The sequence below is a fragment of the Pyrgilauda ruficollis genome, unplaced genomic scaffold (assembly GCF_017590135.1).
Source record: "Pyrgilauda ruficollis isolate IOZ18807 unplaced genomic scaffold, ASM1759013v1 scaffold48, whole genome shotgun sequence".
Lineage (NCBI taxonomy): Eukaryota > Metazoa > Chordata > Aves > Passeriformes > Passeridae > Pyrgilauda > Pyrgilauda ruficollis.
This window is the reverse complement of record NW_024526377.1, coordinates 4,028,962-4,042,422: the sequence shown is the minus strand read 5'-3', so window position 1 is coordinate 4,042,422 and position 13,461 is coordinate 4,028,962. Positions and strand designations below refer to the sequence as shown.

Genomic DNA, 13,461 nt, shown 5'->3' with positions numbered 1-13,461 from the left:
TCCCCTGGGACACCACCCTGTGTTGTCACAGCCCTTCTCCTCGAGATAAAGAGGTCAAACGGAAGCAGATGACGCAGCTGGGGGAGCTGGGAGGGAGGCACAGCCAGAGCACAGGCTGGGAATTTGGTGCCTCCTCCTCCTTCCTGTCCACCACCCTGCTGCCAGGCCTGGAGGACAGTGCCCGGCCAGGGACAGCAACGGCATTCGTGCCACTGCAGCAGTTGCTTCTTGAACACGGAGGGAGCAGAGACATGCCCTGAGACAGGGCTGTGCTGACGCAGGAGACACACAGGCCCGAGAACTGACAGAAGTTTATTGTGCAGAGGGCAGAGATGTCCCCATTCCCAACACGTCACCACACTCAGAGCACCACAATGGAGCAGGACCAAGACTTTCACCTCCCCCTGTCACCGTTCCTGGGTGGGATGATGCAGGGAGGGGGTCCCCAGAGAGCTCCATGGCTGCTGTAGTACATTGTGGCGTGGGGCTGTACTGGGGTTCATCAAGAGCCACAGGGGATCTGGAAGCAGGGCAGCAGTTCTTCCTGTCACTGGCGGTCAGCCTGACCCCATCCCATAGCACTCAGGTCCAAACTTCTACCTTCACATCATGGAAGAAATCAAACCTGAGGAGACACAGATGGAATCAGGCCGAGAGTGTTTTGTGGTGCAGGAGCCAGGCCTGGTGAGAGCTGAGGAGTTTCAGACTCTCTCCATCTCCACACACAGCTCCCTGCCCGCTCTGCCACCGAGCTCTGGGTACCTTGAGCAAATCCATGGGGTGGCAAACCTGACCCTCCGGTGAGGAGCAGCAAGTGCAGGAGGGAGGCTGGTGGAAGCAGTGCAGGTGTCAGGGGAGTCCCCAGCTCCAGGGCACCGCCTTTGCCCAAATCACTCTTTATTAAGTCTTTTCGGGCCGGTTCCTGTTGAGCACGGCCCGAGGGGCGAACTCCAGCTTGTCCTTCAGGCTCACCACCTTGGTCAGGTCCTCGCCCACGATCTCCTGCAGCTTGCGGTCCTCCCGCTGCTCCGAGATGCTCTTCTCCTCCTGGGCCGTGGGCGGGGGGTCTCCGCGCAGGAACCACTCCAGCTGGGAGCCCACCAGCCCCACCACGAAGGCCACCGGGAAGGTGACGTACGGGGCCTTGGAGCGCACGGCCGCCCACAGCACGGACCACATGCCTGCGGACCGGAACGGGCGGTTACCGGCCGGGCCCGCCCGCACCGGGGCTTCAGCAATGGCCGCAGGGAATGGGGACCCGCGTGGGCCGCGCACGGACCCCCGCCCGGGTCCGCAGGGACCCCAGCCCGGCCCCGCTCACCCGGGCCCAGCCCCGGCCCCGGCCCCGCTCACCAGGGCCCGGCCCCGCCCGTTCCGGTCACGGCCGTGAGGGGGCGGCGGGGCGGGGCTGCCCCCTGGCGGACAGAGAGGGAACCGCAGCGCTGGAGGAGCGACAGCGGCTGGGGACACGGGGGGGACACCGAGGGGACACCGAGGGGACACGGGGGACACGGGGGACAGGGGGGAACATGGAGGGAGTCATGCAGGGGGCAAGGGGTGTCACAGGGGGAGCCACGGGGAGAGTCACGGCGTGTCACCTATCGGGAGACACACAGGGAGGAGACCCAGGGGAGACCCAGGGACGATTCAGAGGGGGAGACACACAGAAATCACAGAGGGTGTCTTGGCCACGGGGAGACGTCATGCAGGAGTCACGAGGAGTGTCACAGAGAGACACCCACGGGGGTGTCACAGGCGAGATTCACGTGGGGAGTCACAGGGGAGGCACGGGGAGACATCCACAGAGAGACACCCGCAGGAGGGGATCCATGGGGAGGGACTCGGAGGCAGAGACCCCGCTGGAAGAGACCCATGGGAGGTTTCCATGGGGACATCCACGAGGAGACCTGCAAAAACCCTTCTCCCACGCCACGGTCACCAATTTCCCACGCCACAGACATGCATTTCCCACCCCACGGACACAAAAGGATGGGAGACAGGTGAAAGGCGAGCCCGGTGCCGGCCATGTCCCCGCAGGGAAGTGGCCGCTGGCCCGGAGTAACCAAAGTCATCTTTATTAATTGCGGCGGTTCGTTACAATAAAAAGGGAGCCACGTGTCACGGTCACTGCACGGCGCTGGCCGGGGCGGGGGCCGGGGGCCCTTCCCAGGCACATCCCTAAATTCGGGGTGCAGGGGGAGTGGGGTGGGGGAGGGCTTTGCGTGGCTGAGTGGGTGCTGCCGTCACGGAGGTGTTTAGCACCGACGGACCCCCAGGAGCGAGGGACCCCCAGCGAGGCGTCCCCCAGCTGCCTCTGATCCCACCGCCCTGCCTGAGGGCCTGGGCGAGGTTTGGCCCCAGATTTTGGGAGCTACCTGGCACCCACTGGCCCTGCCCTGGGGGGTGGCTGGTGATGCTGCATGGGGCTGCTGGCACGGCAGAGTGAGGGACGGGCGTGGGTCCTTCCCCCTCTGCCATCAAAAGGGACACTGAGGGGGACAGGATGTTTGTGGGAAGGGGTTGAGGACAGGGATGAGGCAGATGCAGCCTCCTGCCCCACCACACTGCTCTGCCCTGGTGGGAGCTCTCCACCCTGTTCCTGGCTCTGTGCACAGTGATGGGGGAGCTGGGGACAGCCACATCCCAGGGTGTCCCTTGGCCCTGAGAAGCATCAGGTACGTGACAGCCCTATCCTGGGGTGTCCCATCCCGCCGGGCTCCGGGAGCTCAGGGGGAAGGGGTGTCCCCCTGAGGGGGTCTCTAGCTCCACACTCAAGGGACAGCTGCTGGCCATGTCCACACTCTGGTCCCACCCACTGGTGCCAAGCCCAGTGTGGTCCTTGTCACTGCAGATGGGCTCACTGGGGGAGCATCTCCCACCTGCAGCACGGCACGGGCGGACTATTGCCTGTCCCTGGCTAGTGCCACATTGCAGAGGTGCTCCTGGACTCCAGGCTGGCAGGAGGGAAGGACGGACAGATGAGGGATGGACTGAGGGGAAGGAGGGCTGAGCGGGAAGGGGAGAAGCGCGTGGCGATGCTCCGTGCGAGGGAAGCGGGGCGGCTCGCCGTGACCGTGGGCCTCTACTGTTCTGGCCCGTCCCACCAGGCAGGACACAGCGCTGGTCACGTGTAGTTTCTGGTTTATTCCTTGGGTTATATTTATATATGTATATAGGGGAGGGAGCCCTGGGTCCCCATGGCACCTGAGCCGCAGTCGGGGGGAGCAGTGAGGGGACCCCTTTGTCCCCAGCACGTCCCAAAGCCTCGTGCCGGCAGGGCAGGGCTGGGGGGCTGCGGCTGGGCAGGGGCTGGGGGCCCGTCCCCGCCACACACCAGGGGATTGCACTGAGTACAGAGAGGCGGGGGGGCCTGCCTGCAGCCCCCTCCCCTCCAGCCCGGCGGGGCCAGGTGCTGAAGGTCACCTCTCTTTGGGTTGGGATGCAGGGGCGGGTGTGCAGAAGGGCTGGGGAGCGGGAAGGGGACAGAAAGCTGGGACACAGCCCCAGGGAGGGCAGAGGGAGGGAGAGCCCCGGACCCCAGGAGAGGCTGGCAGGGGCATGCGGGCAGCGGGGCAAGGGGATGGGACAGAACCGGGCTTTGCGTTCACCCGCCGTCGGATCCACGAAAGGGCTAAGATAGAAAAGAGAGAAGCTGTGAGTGGGGCCAAGAGCTGCCCCAGGGTGTCCCCGCGGCCCCCCATCACAGTGAGCTACGGCCGCGCCGTCCAGTCCGGGTAGAAAAGCGGAGGCTGCGGTCACAGCCGGGTCTGCGCCTCGGGGATGTAGATCTCGATGCTGTCCGCGCTCTCGGTGGCCGAGCTCTGGCGGAAGGAGGCGGCTCGCTTGGCTGCCAGGAGCCGCTTGCGGGCCTCCTGCCGCTGCCGGTCCACCGAGTCCAGGGAGCGCTCCTTCACCGGGTGCACCTTGGAGCGCGGCGGCTTCTTTGGTATCGGGGGAGGCACCTTCTTCTCCTCCTGCACAGAAAACAGGGGATTCAGGCTGGGACTTCCCAGGAATGGGCATCCCAGCAGGCTCAAGCCGCGGTGAGGGGTTCCGCAGACCCTCCCACAGGTTGCGAGGCGGGGCTGCACATCCCTTTATCCATGCCGTGCCAGGACCCTGCCTGGCCCTTTGCTGGGATACATCAGCGGGAGAGCAGCCCTTCTCTAGCCTAACTTTTTCACAGCTCTGTTTTTAAGGGTTTGCTAAAAGCAGTCACCAGTGAGAGCCCAGCAGTGGTTTGGGTGCAGATGTGCTTGGGGATGAGGAGGGAGGAAGAGGTGACAGGTAAAAGTGCCAGTGGCAGAGCCCTGCCCTTACCTTGGGCTCCATGATCTTCCACCCATTGGCCTTGAGCTGCTGGAGCTCCCCAAACTTCATGCTGACGTCCTCAATGGAGAGCTGCAGGAGGTCCCAGAAGCCAGCCAGGTCTTGGAAGGTGGGCACAGGGAATGCGTTGGGATCCTGTGGGGACAGAGGGACAGAGTGCCATCCTCATCCCTCAGTGGGATGTTGGCTATGCTGGCCATGGGGCCATCCTAGCCCCCTGTGCTGGGGGCTCTGTGTCTAGCTCTCCTCCATGGTGGTCCATAGTCACTGGCTGAGAGTATGAGACACCCCCTCCCCACCACAGCTGACCCCTGGCACCCTGCCCACACTCACACTCACCATGTTCTGCTGGCAGAGGCGGTAGAACTGCTGCACCTTCTGGGACATGAGGAGCTGGGCACTGCCCACCGCACTCCGGATCTTCTCCAGGACTGGGGGGGAAAGCAGACAGTCACAGGCAGCTCATTGCCCTCCAACACATCATGTCTCTCCTCCCCTTCACAGCCCCAGAGGGTTTCCCTGTGTTTCTTGCCCTCACCCAACCTCTTTAGCCTTGGCAGCAAAGACGCTCCAAGGCGGGAGCACTGCAGGACAACGACGGTGCCCCCCCAGCTCTGCAGGATCCCCACCCCTCTCTTTGCTGCGACACCCCACCCAACTCACTCTCCTCGGGCAGGTCATAGTCCTCCGCCTCCCTCTCCATCTGCTGGCACCAGCCCTCCATCTTCTCCACCTCTGCCTGCAGCAGTTTGATGAACCACTCCCCGTCGCGGTGGCACGGGGAGGCGCGGCCGGAGTCGGGGAGGCTGCGGGAGCCCCGCTCTATCCAGGCGTCCCGCCGGGGCACCTCCACCGTGTCGTACTGCAGCTGGTAATCCTCGCGGTACGCCCACTGCCCCTGCGTGTGCACCGTCTTGTACACGGCGTACTGCCGGCCCGACTCGGGCTCCGAGGAGTGCCGCTGGAAGGGCCGCCCGAACTGCAGGGCTTTGTCCTCGGTGGCCACGGCCAGGCCGGTGAAGCCCTCGAGCTCCAGGTCTGCCTGCACGCCCGCTGTCACGCTGTTGGAGCGCTTGAAGCGCGCTCGCCTGCGGACACAGGGAGAGCGTGGGGACCCTTGTGTGCAGCAGGGATTGTCCCATCCCCCCGTCAGTGGCAGGGGCAGGGTGAGGGACACCCACAGGTAGGATGGGGCTGGGAATGCCGGGGTGGATCCCGGAGCATTCAGGGCCACAGGCGCAACCCTGAGCAGCTGCGATCTGCCGGTCCCTCGTCTCCTCTGCTCTCAGCCTGTTTCCATGGCTACCAGCGCTGGACCGGGGATGGAGAGGAGCATGGGCACAATGCCGGAGCTCCCCTCCCGCAGGGCATGCAGGTTCTGGCACACCTGGCATTCCCATCCCAGCCAAAATGTCATGGTTAGCTACAGAAATGCCCAAAGGTTCATCTGCACCTGGCGTGGGCTCAAAGCTAAGGGCTGAGCCCAGCAGAGGAGACCCAGCACAGGGAAGGAATAGAGCAGCCCCTTCCCTGGGCAGCAGGGAGGACAAAGGAAAAGGCAGATCCTGCCCCAGGTGGGGACAGCTAGCCTGGGATGGGGAAGGTGCTGAGCTCTGGGCTTTCAGCCAGAGGGGAGAGGGAAAAGCTGCTGTGAGGTAGCCGTGGTGTGTGGAGCTCAGGAAGCCCCTGGGAACCCAACGCCCCAGTGCAGCGAGTGTGGCAGGTCTCAGCCCAGCCATCCATGTGGTACCTTTTGTCCTCCTCCACCTGCACCCCGATGGAGTGGAACTCCCTCTGGCTCCGGCTCTCCGTATCCGAGTCAGAGACGGCCTCAACCTGCCGAGGGGCAGAGAGAGAGCGCTGGAGGGCAGCCCCAAACCGCAGCGTGGTGGCTCAGCACGGCCCCCACCACTGGGGCAGCCCGCAGGGAGGAGCGGAGCCCACCTGCACGCCGATGGAGGGACGCCACTTCCGCTGCCGAGCCAAGCTCCGCAGCTCCTCCCGGCCTGGGATGGCCTTGATGATGAGCGTGGAGGGCTTGGGAGCAGCACGGGGCTGGACTGGGGGCAGGTCGAGGGCTACGGCCGTCACCTTGGAGCTCTCCAGGCTCTCGGCCGAGTTGCAGCGGGCCGCGGCATCTTTGGACCAGGCGGGGCTGCGGGCGACCTCACTGGGCAGGTAGCTCTCGTGGGTGGACTCGGTGCTGCTCTGCGCCGTGACGGAGATGAGAGGTTTGGCTTTGGTTCCTGGAGGGATGGGAGGTGGAGCTTTTCTGTAACTGAAGGCTGTTGTGGGAGAGGCGCAGGATGAAAAGGCACGTGAAAACACAGACACTTGCTCATTTCCCGCCACGAACAGGGGCCCCGGGGAATGCTGCCCATCTCCTCCCACAGCACAGGGATCATGACCCCACAGGGTTTGCCCTTAAGCTGGGTTAAATATGGCCGGAGCTCAGCAGGGCTGTTTGATCAGTTTTTGGGACTGGAAAACACCCCAGACCCACACTGGCCACATTGCTGCAGCACCCAGCAAGGGGCAGAGATGGGGACAGAAGTGGAGAGAAGAAGGGGATGGCAAATGGGTGCTGGGGACACAGAGCAGCCCCCTGACTGGGACTGGGTGACGAGCAGGATGCTCACACCCTGTCCTGGGCACTATAGGGGCTGAGGGCCAGGAGGAGGGCAGCAGCAGCCCTTGGCAAGTGCCCAGGTGAGCAGGCAGGGGGATGTGGGGTTCCCTCACGCGGCCAAGCCCTCGCCACCCTCCAGGACTCACAAGTGCTGGGCTTCAGGATGCTGCTGGTGATGGGAGGCCCAGGAGGGGCCGACATGGAGAAGAGCGAGAGACAGTCGTCGTCCTGGGAGCAGCCCGCCTGGATGGCCCGCAGGTAGCTGTGGCTCCGCATGCGGAAGCAGCCGGGCAGGTCCAGCGCCTCCACGGCCTGCGACTCCACCTCGCCGAAAACCGACTCGCAGACGGCCTCAAACTGGTGGTTGAGCTCGTCGTTGATCTGGGGAGAGCGGTGGGTGAGGCTGAGCCCGGGCAAGGGATGCTCAGAGCGACATCCACCACACCCCTGCCCCAGCCTGCCCTGTGGAACCTGAGGCACAGAACGTACCTGGCCGGTGGTGAAGGAGCGCCCGTAGCTCTGTCCCAGCGGGAGCATTCGCGGTGGCGTGCAGCAGCTGGGACAGTTACAGATATATGAATCAGAATAGTGCCTACTTGCAAACCTAATGAGAGACAGTGGGAATAGAAGGGATCGCACCAAAAGCAACACATTCCAGCAGAGCATTGGGAAATGCAGCCGCAGCGATCCTCCCGCTGGCCACCGCTGCTGTCCCCACTCCTCACTGCCCCCAAAACTGTCACCTACTGGGACTGGGGCACGTCTCATCCCCCTTTGAACATGCCTCTTCTCCCCAGGGTCTGCATGTGGCTGCAGCAGCAGGTCCCCCCCAAAAGCCCAGCATAGCCGTGTCCCCCCCAGTGCCCTGACACAGAGAAGGGACAGGGCTGGGTGCTGCTGCGCTGGGGACTGCGGCTGTGAGCTGGGACAGTGCTGTGAGCAGGGACAGTGCTGTGAGTGGGGACAATGCCCTGAGCAGGGAAATGCCACTTGTCCTCGTAGGGAGCCCATGGCCCCACTGCTGCCTGCAGAGCTGGGACGGGGCTGGGAGGCAGCAGCCCTTACTTGGTCCTGGCCTGGTCGGCGCTGGAGGAGCGGCGGTAGCTGTCTCGCCGCGTGGCCGCCCTGGGCAACACTTTGGCGCTGATGTCCGAGTCGGCGCTGTCCTCGTCACCCATGGCCTTGATGTAGCTGCCACTGCGCATCCGCCGGCACGGGATCTCCCCGTCCTTGCCCGCCGGGTACCCGCTCCACTCGTCCTGCGGCACCTGCAGCAGGAGGCAAGCGTGGGAGGATGTGGTGGCCGGGGTCCCACAGGTGGGATGCCGAGCCAAGCCATGTGCCAGCCCAAATCCAGCCCAAATCCAGCACACGTGCCCAGCTCCCCTGCCCCCCAGAGCAACAGGGACAAACCCTGGGGCCTCTGACCCTTTTGGAAAGCCCCAAAATCCCGGAGAGCAGATCCCTCCTAACAGCCGCAGCTCCCCATTCCCACAACGCGGGGCGGCGCAGCAGCTCCCACCTCACGGCCCCTCTGGCAGGAGCGTCTGGGCCAAATCCCACCCATGCCAGCGCCGCACCCGCCTGACGTATCGGGTACCAGTTCCACCACGTGCTGCTGACGCCAGCACCACGGGTCCTTATAGGGCAGTGGCAGGGGAATGGTGTCCCCTGGGGCCCCCAGCCAGGGCGATGGGACCAGCACCCTGCCCCAGTGTCCCTGCTGCCAGCAGAGCCAGGCCCCGGCCACCCCCACCCCTGGCCAGCACAGCATTGCTGCTCCCTGTCTCCTTCCCCCAGGAAAGGGAGAGAAGAGTTAATTAGCTTTTAATTGGAAGGGGGGTGACCTAGAAGGGAGCCTGGTGATGAGGCAGGCAGTGGCACCCAGCCAGGCACACAGGCAGGATAAAAGCAGTGAGAAGGGAGCAGGCACAGAGCTGCTGGTGGCCCTGAGCTGACAGAGCTGGTCTGACCCCAAATGCAGCACAGGGAAGGAGGCAGCAGATGGACTTCAAGGGGACATCGGGGACCAGCACAGGACCCTGGGAATGGGGCACAGGCTCTGGGGACACAGAGCAGAGCTGGAGCATCTCCACAGCACCCCAGGCTGCTGGATGGAGGGTCCCAGCCCTGGCTCACCCCACAGCACAGTCACCCCCAGTCCCCTCACCCTGCCCAGCAGCTCACCTGCAGGTACTGGTACGCTCTGTCTTTGGCCTTTGCTTCCTGAAGCATCAAGGTCTTCTCGGTGCCGCCGGCACTGGGATAGGCTTCACGGGCCTGGCTGACGGTCATGGTGTGCCAGGCGCTCCTCTTGAGCGTCTGGCCGTCCAGAGACATGGACATGCCGGCACAGGCCAGGCATTTTCCTTCCCCGCCGCCCTTTAGACTCTTCAAGGTCAAGTCTCTGAAGGCACTTTCGGGAGCGTCCACGCAGTACTGGGTGCCCTGGTCGGCTGCGTGCCGGCCGGACACCATGTAGCTGCTGTCGCTGTCCAGGTTGTCATCGGAGCTCCACCAGCCCAACATCTTGGACCGGTGCCGGGAGTCCACCTTACGGTCCTTGCTCTTGCTGCGCTTGCCGTGGCGGGACTGGTGGTGGTGGTGGTGATGGTGGTGGTGGTGGTGGTGGTGGTAGCCGTCCCCGCGGCCGTCCATCTTGGCGCCGTTGTAGTCCCGCTTGGCCGGCGCCTCCAGGGAGTGGGACTTGGCGAAGAGCTTCTGGACGGAGTGGACGAGGTGGCGGATGCGGCTGGGGCTCTCGCTGCGGGGCTCGGCGCCGCCGGCCCGGGGGTACTGCAGCGTGTGGAAGCCGTCGTGGTGCAGCGGCAGCTGCTTCTCGAACTGGTCCAGCAGCGTGGGGGGCAGGCGGTTGATCTTGCTGGCAGGGTGGGCGGTCGCCATGCATTCGTCGCAGGAGTCGTAGGGCTGCTGCGCGTGATGCATCCTCGGGAAGGTGCTGCTGGCGCTGGCGGAGGGCGGCTCGCTCAGGGGCCCGCCCGGGCACTCGCTGCCCGCGCCGGGGCTCCGCGCCGGGCAGTAGGGATGCTCCAGGGAACACGGCTCGCTGGGGCTGAGCAGGTATGGCGGCCGGCCCTCGGGGCCGTGCGGGATGTAGTCGGCGGGATGCTCGCAGTTCTCAGGGATGCAGCGGCAGCGGTGGCCGGAGGAGGGCTGTGTCTGGCTACGCTCCCCATGGTAGCCCTTCATCATTTCAGCACCCACCCCATAGCCTCGGCATCTTGCCGGGATGCCCCTGCGGGCTCATCTGTGGGGACAGAGACAAGAAGAGTGTCAGGATCCCCTCTGCACCCTCACAACCAGCAGAACATTGCGGGCTACCTCACAGGAACCAGCTGAGAAGGCTGGGAAGATTCCAGGGCAAGATTCAGCCCTGTGGAGTGCCAGCATCCTGGCTTTCCGTGTGGTGACAGGAGCACAGTGCCCATGCCAGGCACCTGGGGTTACCCCCAGCCCAGGTGCTCAGAGGGGGCAATGGGAAGGAGAAGGTGCTGCCATGCCTTGCAGGCAGCAGGGCCTGCAGACGGCGAGGGAGGACACGCTGCCATCAGCAGATCCTTGTTTTCTTCTCCAGCACCAAATATTATGAAGTGTTTCTCCATTAGAAAGCGGCTCTGGCTGAGTTTTTCAGCCGTTGCGATTCACAGCGCCACTAATGAGCTGCCGCGGGGCGCGGGGGGGCCGCGCTCTGATGTCTCCATCCAGCCCCACATGGATACCCACGATCCAGGGCTCTCCTGCCCTGCAAGCCCTCTGGATGAGGAGCCAGGAGCAGAGGTGGCTGTGCTGTGAGAGGGCAGCCCCAGGGCAAAAGGAGGACGGACGGCATTGAGCCAGGCTGAGCCTGCACCAGCCAAGGCTGAGCCGCCTGCACCCATGGAGGTTTGTGTGCCTTGCAGTCCCTCAAAGGCTCTGTCTTTGGCTGGACTGTAAATGAGGAAATTACTTATTCTCCAGAGTATCTCGGCTAATTAGCAGGCATCGTTAACGCTCTTGCTGTCATATTTGGGCAGGGTGCTGCGGGCAGCATGTCTCCCAGACTGGCTGCAGGGAAAGGTGACCGTGGGACTCTCCCTGTGGCACGTGGGGATTTGACCATGGAGACGAAACGAGGGGCATTGGGAGGGCCAGGGCTGGTGGGAGGGGGTTGTGTCCCCAAGCAGCGCTGGAGGAGAGAGCGACTGGGGGTCCCAAGGGGTGTGGGGGTGGGCACCAATGGTGTTTTGGCCCTGAGCAGCAGACAGGGCCCGGGGAGCACATCTGCCCTAAGCCGCCACCACCTTCTTTCCCAGCTTTTTTGAGGCTGGATGGCTCCATCCTGCACCGCTCCCCATCCTCAGATCCTGCTCCTGCTCTAACAAGGCTCCCTAATTGCTGAACGGAAGAGATGCAGCTGGTACAGATGATGCCTCTCCCCTCCCGAGACAGCTGCTGCGAGGAGCAGGGGCAGCAGAGTGGGATGGAGCTGAGTCCCTGGCCTGGGATCGAGCAGCAGGATGGAAGGACAGACAGACAAACAGGCTCCCAGCCCAGCTCTGCCTCCGCGGGCTGAGCTATCATCTCCTGCTCGGGGAGGGAAGCTCTCAGCTGATCCAAATATTGCTGCCGCGGCGGCAAGAAGGAGTCAAAATATCTGCGGAGCCTGTCAGCACGAGCCCGCCGGGCTTTTGTGCTCGGCAGGTGCAGGAATTCAACAAAGCCGGAACCGCAGGCGAGGCAGCGCCGCAGCTCCCCCGCACCTGCGGAGCGCCGGCAGCGGGTGGGGACGTGCCGCGGCGGAGGATCCACGTCCCAGCTCACCAAGGCGACAATGGAATCTACACCCTGCCCAAAGAGCAGCCAAGCTCCCTGAGGGCAACCTCGGGATGGAGAAAGGGCTGGGAGAGACCCTGTGGGGCTCAGCACGGGCAGCGCAGGGTCCCCATCGCGTGTGGCAGCAGGAATGGCCACGTGCAGAGGATGAGAGCCCACTCCTCTCCCCTGTCCCAGGAGGGCAGTGTGGGGAGGCTGGCAGTGGGATTGGGGCAGCTGGCCTGAGCGTGGCTCATGGGCAGGTGGCCGAGAGCTGGAGCTGTGTCCCTCCAAAGGCCAATCCACTGAGCAGCCCGTGGGATGGAGGGATTTGTGCCACCAAAGCACAGATTTAAGTCAAGGGGGAAAAACCCAGCCCAGCTGAATTTTGTGCCATTTAACACCAGGGTAATTACCACCAGTGGGAACCTACCGCCCACACAATTATGTGCTAGGATAAACTGGAAGAGCATAATTACCATTACAAATAACTCACTCCTCGCCTTTATTGCATCCAGCGCCTGGAGAAACTCCCACCAGTGGCTCCCCATCACCACCTCCCTCTAATGTCTCTCCCCATTGCGAGGGTCAGCACAGGGAGGAGAGGGGCTGGTAGTCCCTGGTGCTCCAGGCCATCCTGAAATTCAGCCTCCTGCTTAATTTCCCATGGGAGCACTTGGCAGAGGCAGTTCCACTTCCCAGCAGCTGCCCCATGAGATCCCTGCCTTGGAGGCAGCACCGTGCTGAGGCCCAGGGCTGCAGGGATTCAGGGCAGACCCTCCAGGAGCCTGAGCTTCCCTGGGACCCCACAGCACCAGGATCCTCCCATCTTTCCTCCAGGAACACCAGCAGAGATGTGAGAGGACATCAAAACCCCACCACAATGTCTGGGTCTGGCAGACACAGGGCACCCTGACACAGGGCAAGGCTGGGTTTTCCACCACTTCCAGGTCTATCCCAAGAGCTGGGGTTGATGGCCCTGCACTCAGGGGGTCCTGGCCCCCTGCCCTTCCCCAGCAGCCCCACCACGGGCAGCCCACGCTGGGGTCCCAGTGGGGGCTGTTGGTGGCACTCACCGCCCGGCGCTCAGGGGGATGCTGTCCTCATGGCCTCGCCAGCAGCAGCTCCTCCACGCTGGGAATCCCTGGGGCAGCAGGTTCTGGGGGAGGAACAGGAGGGGGATGAAGCCAGAGCAAGGGTGTTCCCAAAACCAGCCTGAGTATTTTTTATCATCCCAGCCTTCCATCCTCCCCTGAGGTCACCCCACACCAGCTCAGCAACAGGGACAGCTCCGCACGGCCACGGCCACGTGTTTCAGCCAGTTTAGCCCCAAAACCATCCCCAGTCCCATCCTGTTATGCAATTCCCTGCCAGCGGGTGCCAGAGCCAGCCCAGCGGCCACCTCGCCATCGACTTTCATTTGCTCCGGCTCCGGCCGCTCGCTCCACAAAGCCTCCTCCCGCCACCCCGCCTTTCCAGCATCACCAAAGGGACTTTTTTTTCCACCTTCCAGCCCGGGAGAGGTGCGAGCTCGGCCCGTTCTGCTCTGCAAATTAATGCGAGGTTCTGCCAGCTTGGGTCCTGCTGGGGACCTTTATGGCTTGGGATGAAAGCGGGAGAGAACAAACACGCAGCGTGAGCGCCCGGCACCGCGCGCGAGCTGGAGCCGGGGAAAAAAATAAAATAAAGTG

At 63.8% G+C, this 13,461-nt stretch overlaps 2 protein-coding genes across 3 annotated transcripts; both read right to left on the bottom strand.

The window, feature by feature from the left end:
• Positions 1–299: 299 nt before the first annotated feature.
• Positions 300–1,378, bottom strand: SMIM12 (small integral membrane protein 12). Of its 2 annotated transcripts, XM_041479350.1 has the most exons (3): positions 1,322–1,378; positions 763–1,181; positions 300–625 (listed from the first exon to the last, which is right to left on the bottom strand). In XM_041479350.1, exon 2 carries the CDS (start codon positions 1,177–1,179, stop codon positions 901–903), a length of 279 nt encoding a protein of 92 aa, XP_041335284.1. In that variant the 5' UTR covers positions 1,180–1,181; positions 1,322–1,378; the 3' UTR covers positions 300–625; positions 763–900. The 2 variants fall into 2 exon arrangements, with proteins under 2 accessions (XP_041335284.1, XP_041335283.1); XM_041479349.1 differs by having other exon boundaries at positions 763–1,370.
• Positions 1,379–3,025: 1,647 nt separating this feature from the next.
• On the bottom strand, positions 3,026–12,930 carry DLGAP3 (DLG associated protein 3). Its single transcript, XM_041479384.1, has 11 exons — positions 12,847–12,930; positions 9,146–10,226; positions 8,024–8,226; positions 7,448–7,514; positions 7,105–7,339; positions 6,274–6,614; positions 6,080–6,165; positions 4,993–5,417; positions 4,669–4,760; positions 4,321–4,464; positions 3,026–3,974 (listed from the first exon to the last, which is right to left on the bottom strand). Exons 2-11 carry the CDS (start codon positions 10,169–10,171, stop codon positions 3,756–3,758), a joined length of 2,838 nt encoding a protein of 945 aa, XP_041335318.1. The 5' UTR covers positions 10,172–10,226; positions 12,847–12,930; the 3' UTR covers positions 3,026–3,755.
• Between the last annotated feature and the right edge of the window lie 531 nt (positions 12,931–13,461).

Coding starts and splice junctions, on each gene's coding strand:
- DLGAP3 (XM_041479384.1), bottom strand. CDS start 10,171: ATGATGAAGGGCTACCATGGGGAGCGTAGCCAGACACAGCCCTCCTCC. Junction 8,227..9,145: donor GAGCGTACCAGTACCTGCAG/GTGAGCTGCTGG, acceptor CTCCTGCTGCAG/GTGCCGCAGGACGAGTGGAG. Junction 4,465..4,668: donor GCCTCTGCCAGCAGAACATG/GTGAGTGTGAGT, acceptor CTGTCCCCACAG/GATCCCAACGCATTCCCTGT.
- SMIM12 (XM_041479350.1), bottom strand. CDS start 1,179: ATGTGGTCCGTGCTGTGGGCGGCCGTGCGCTCCAAGGCCCCGTACGTC.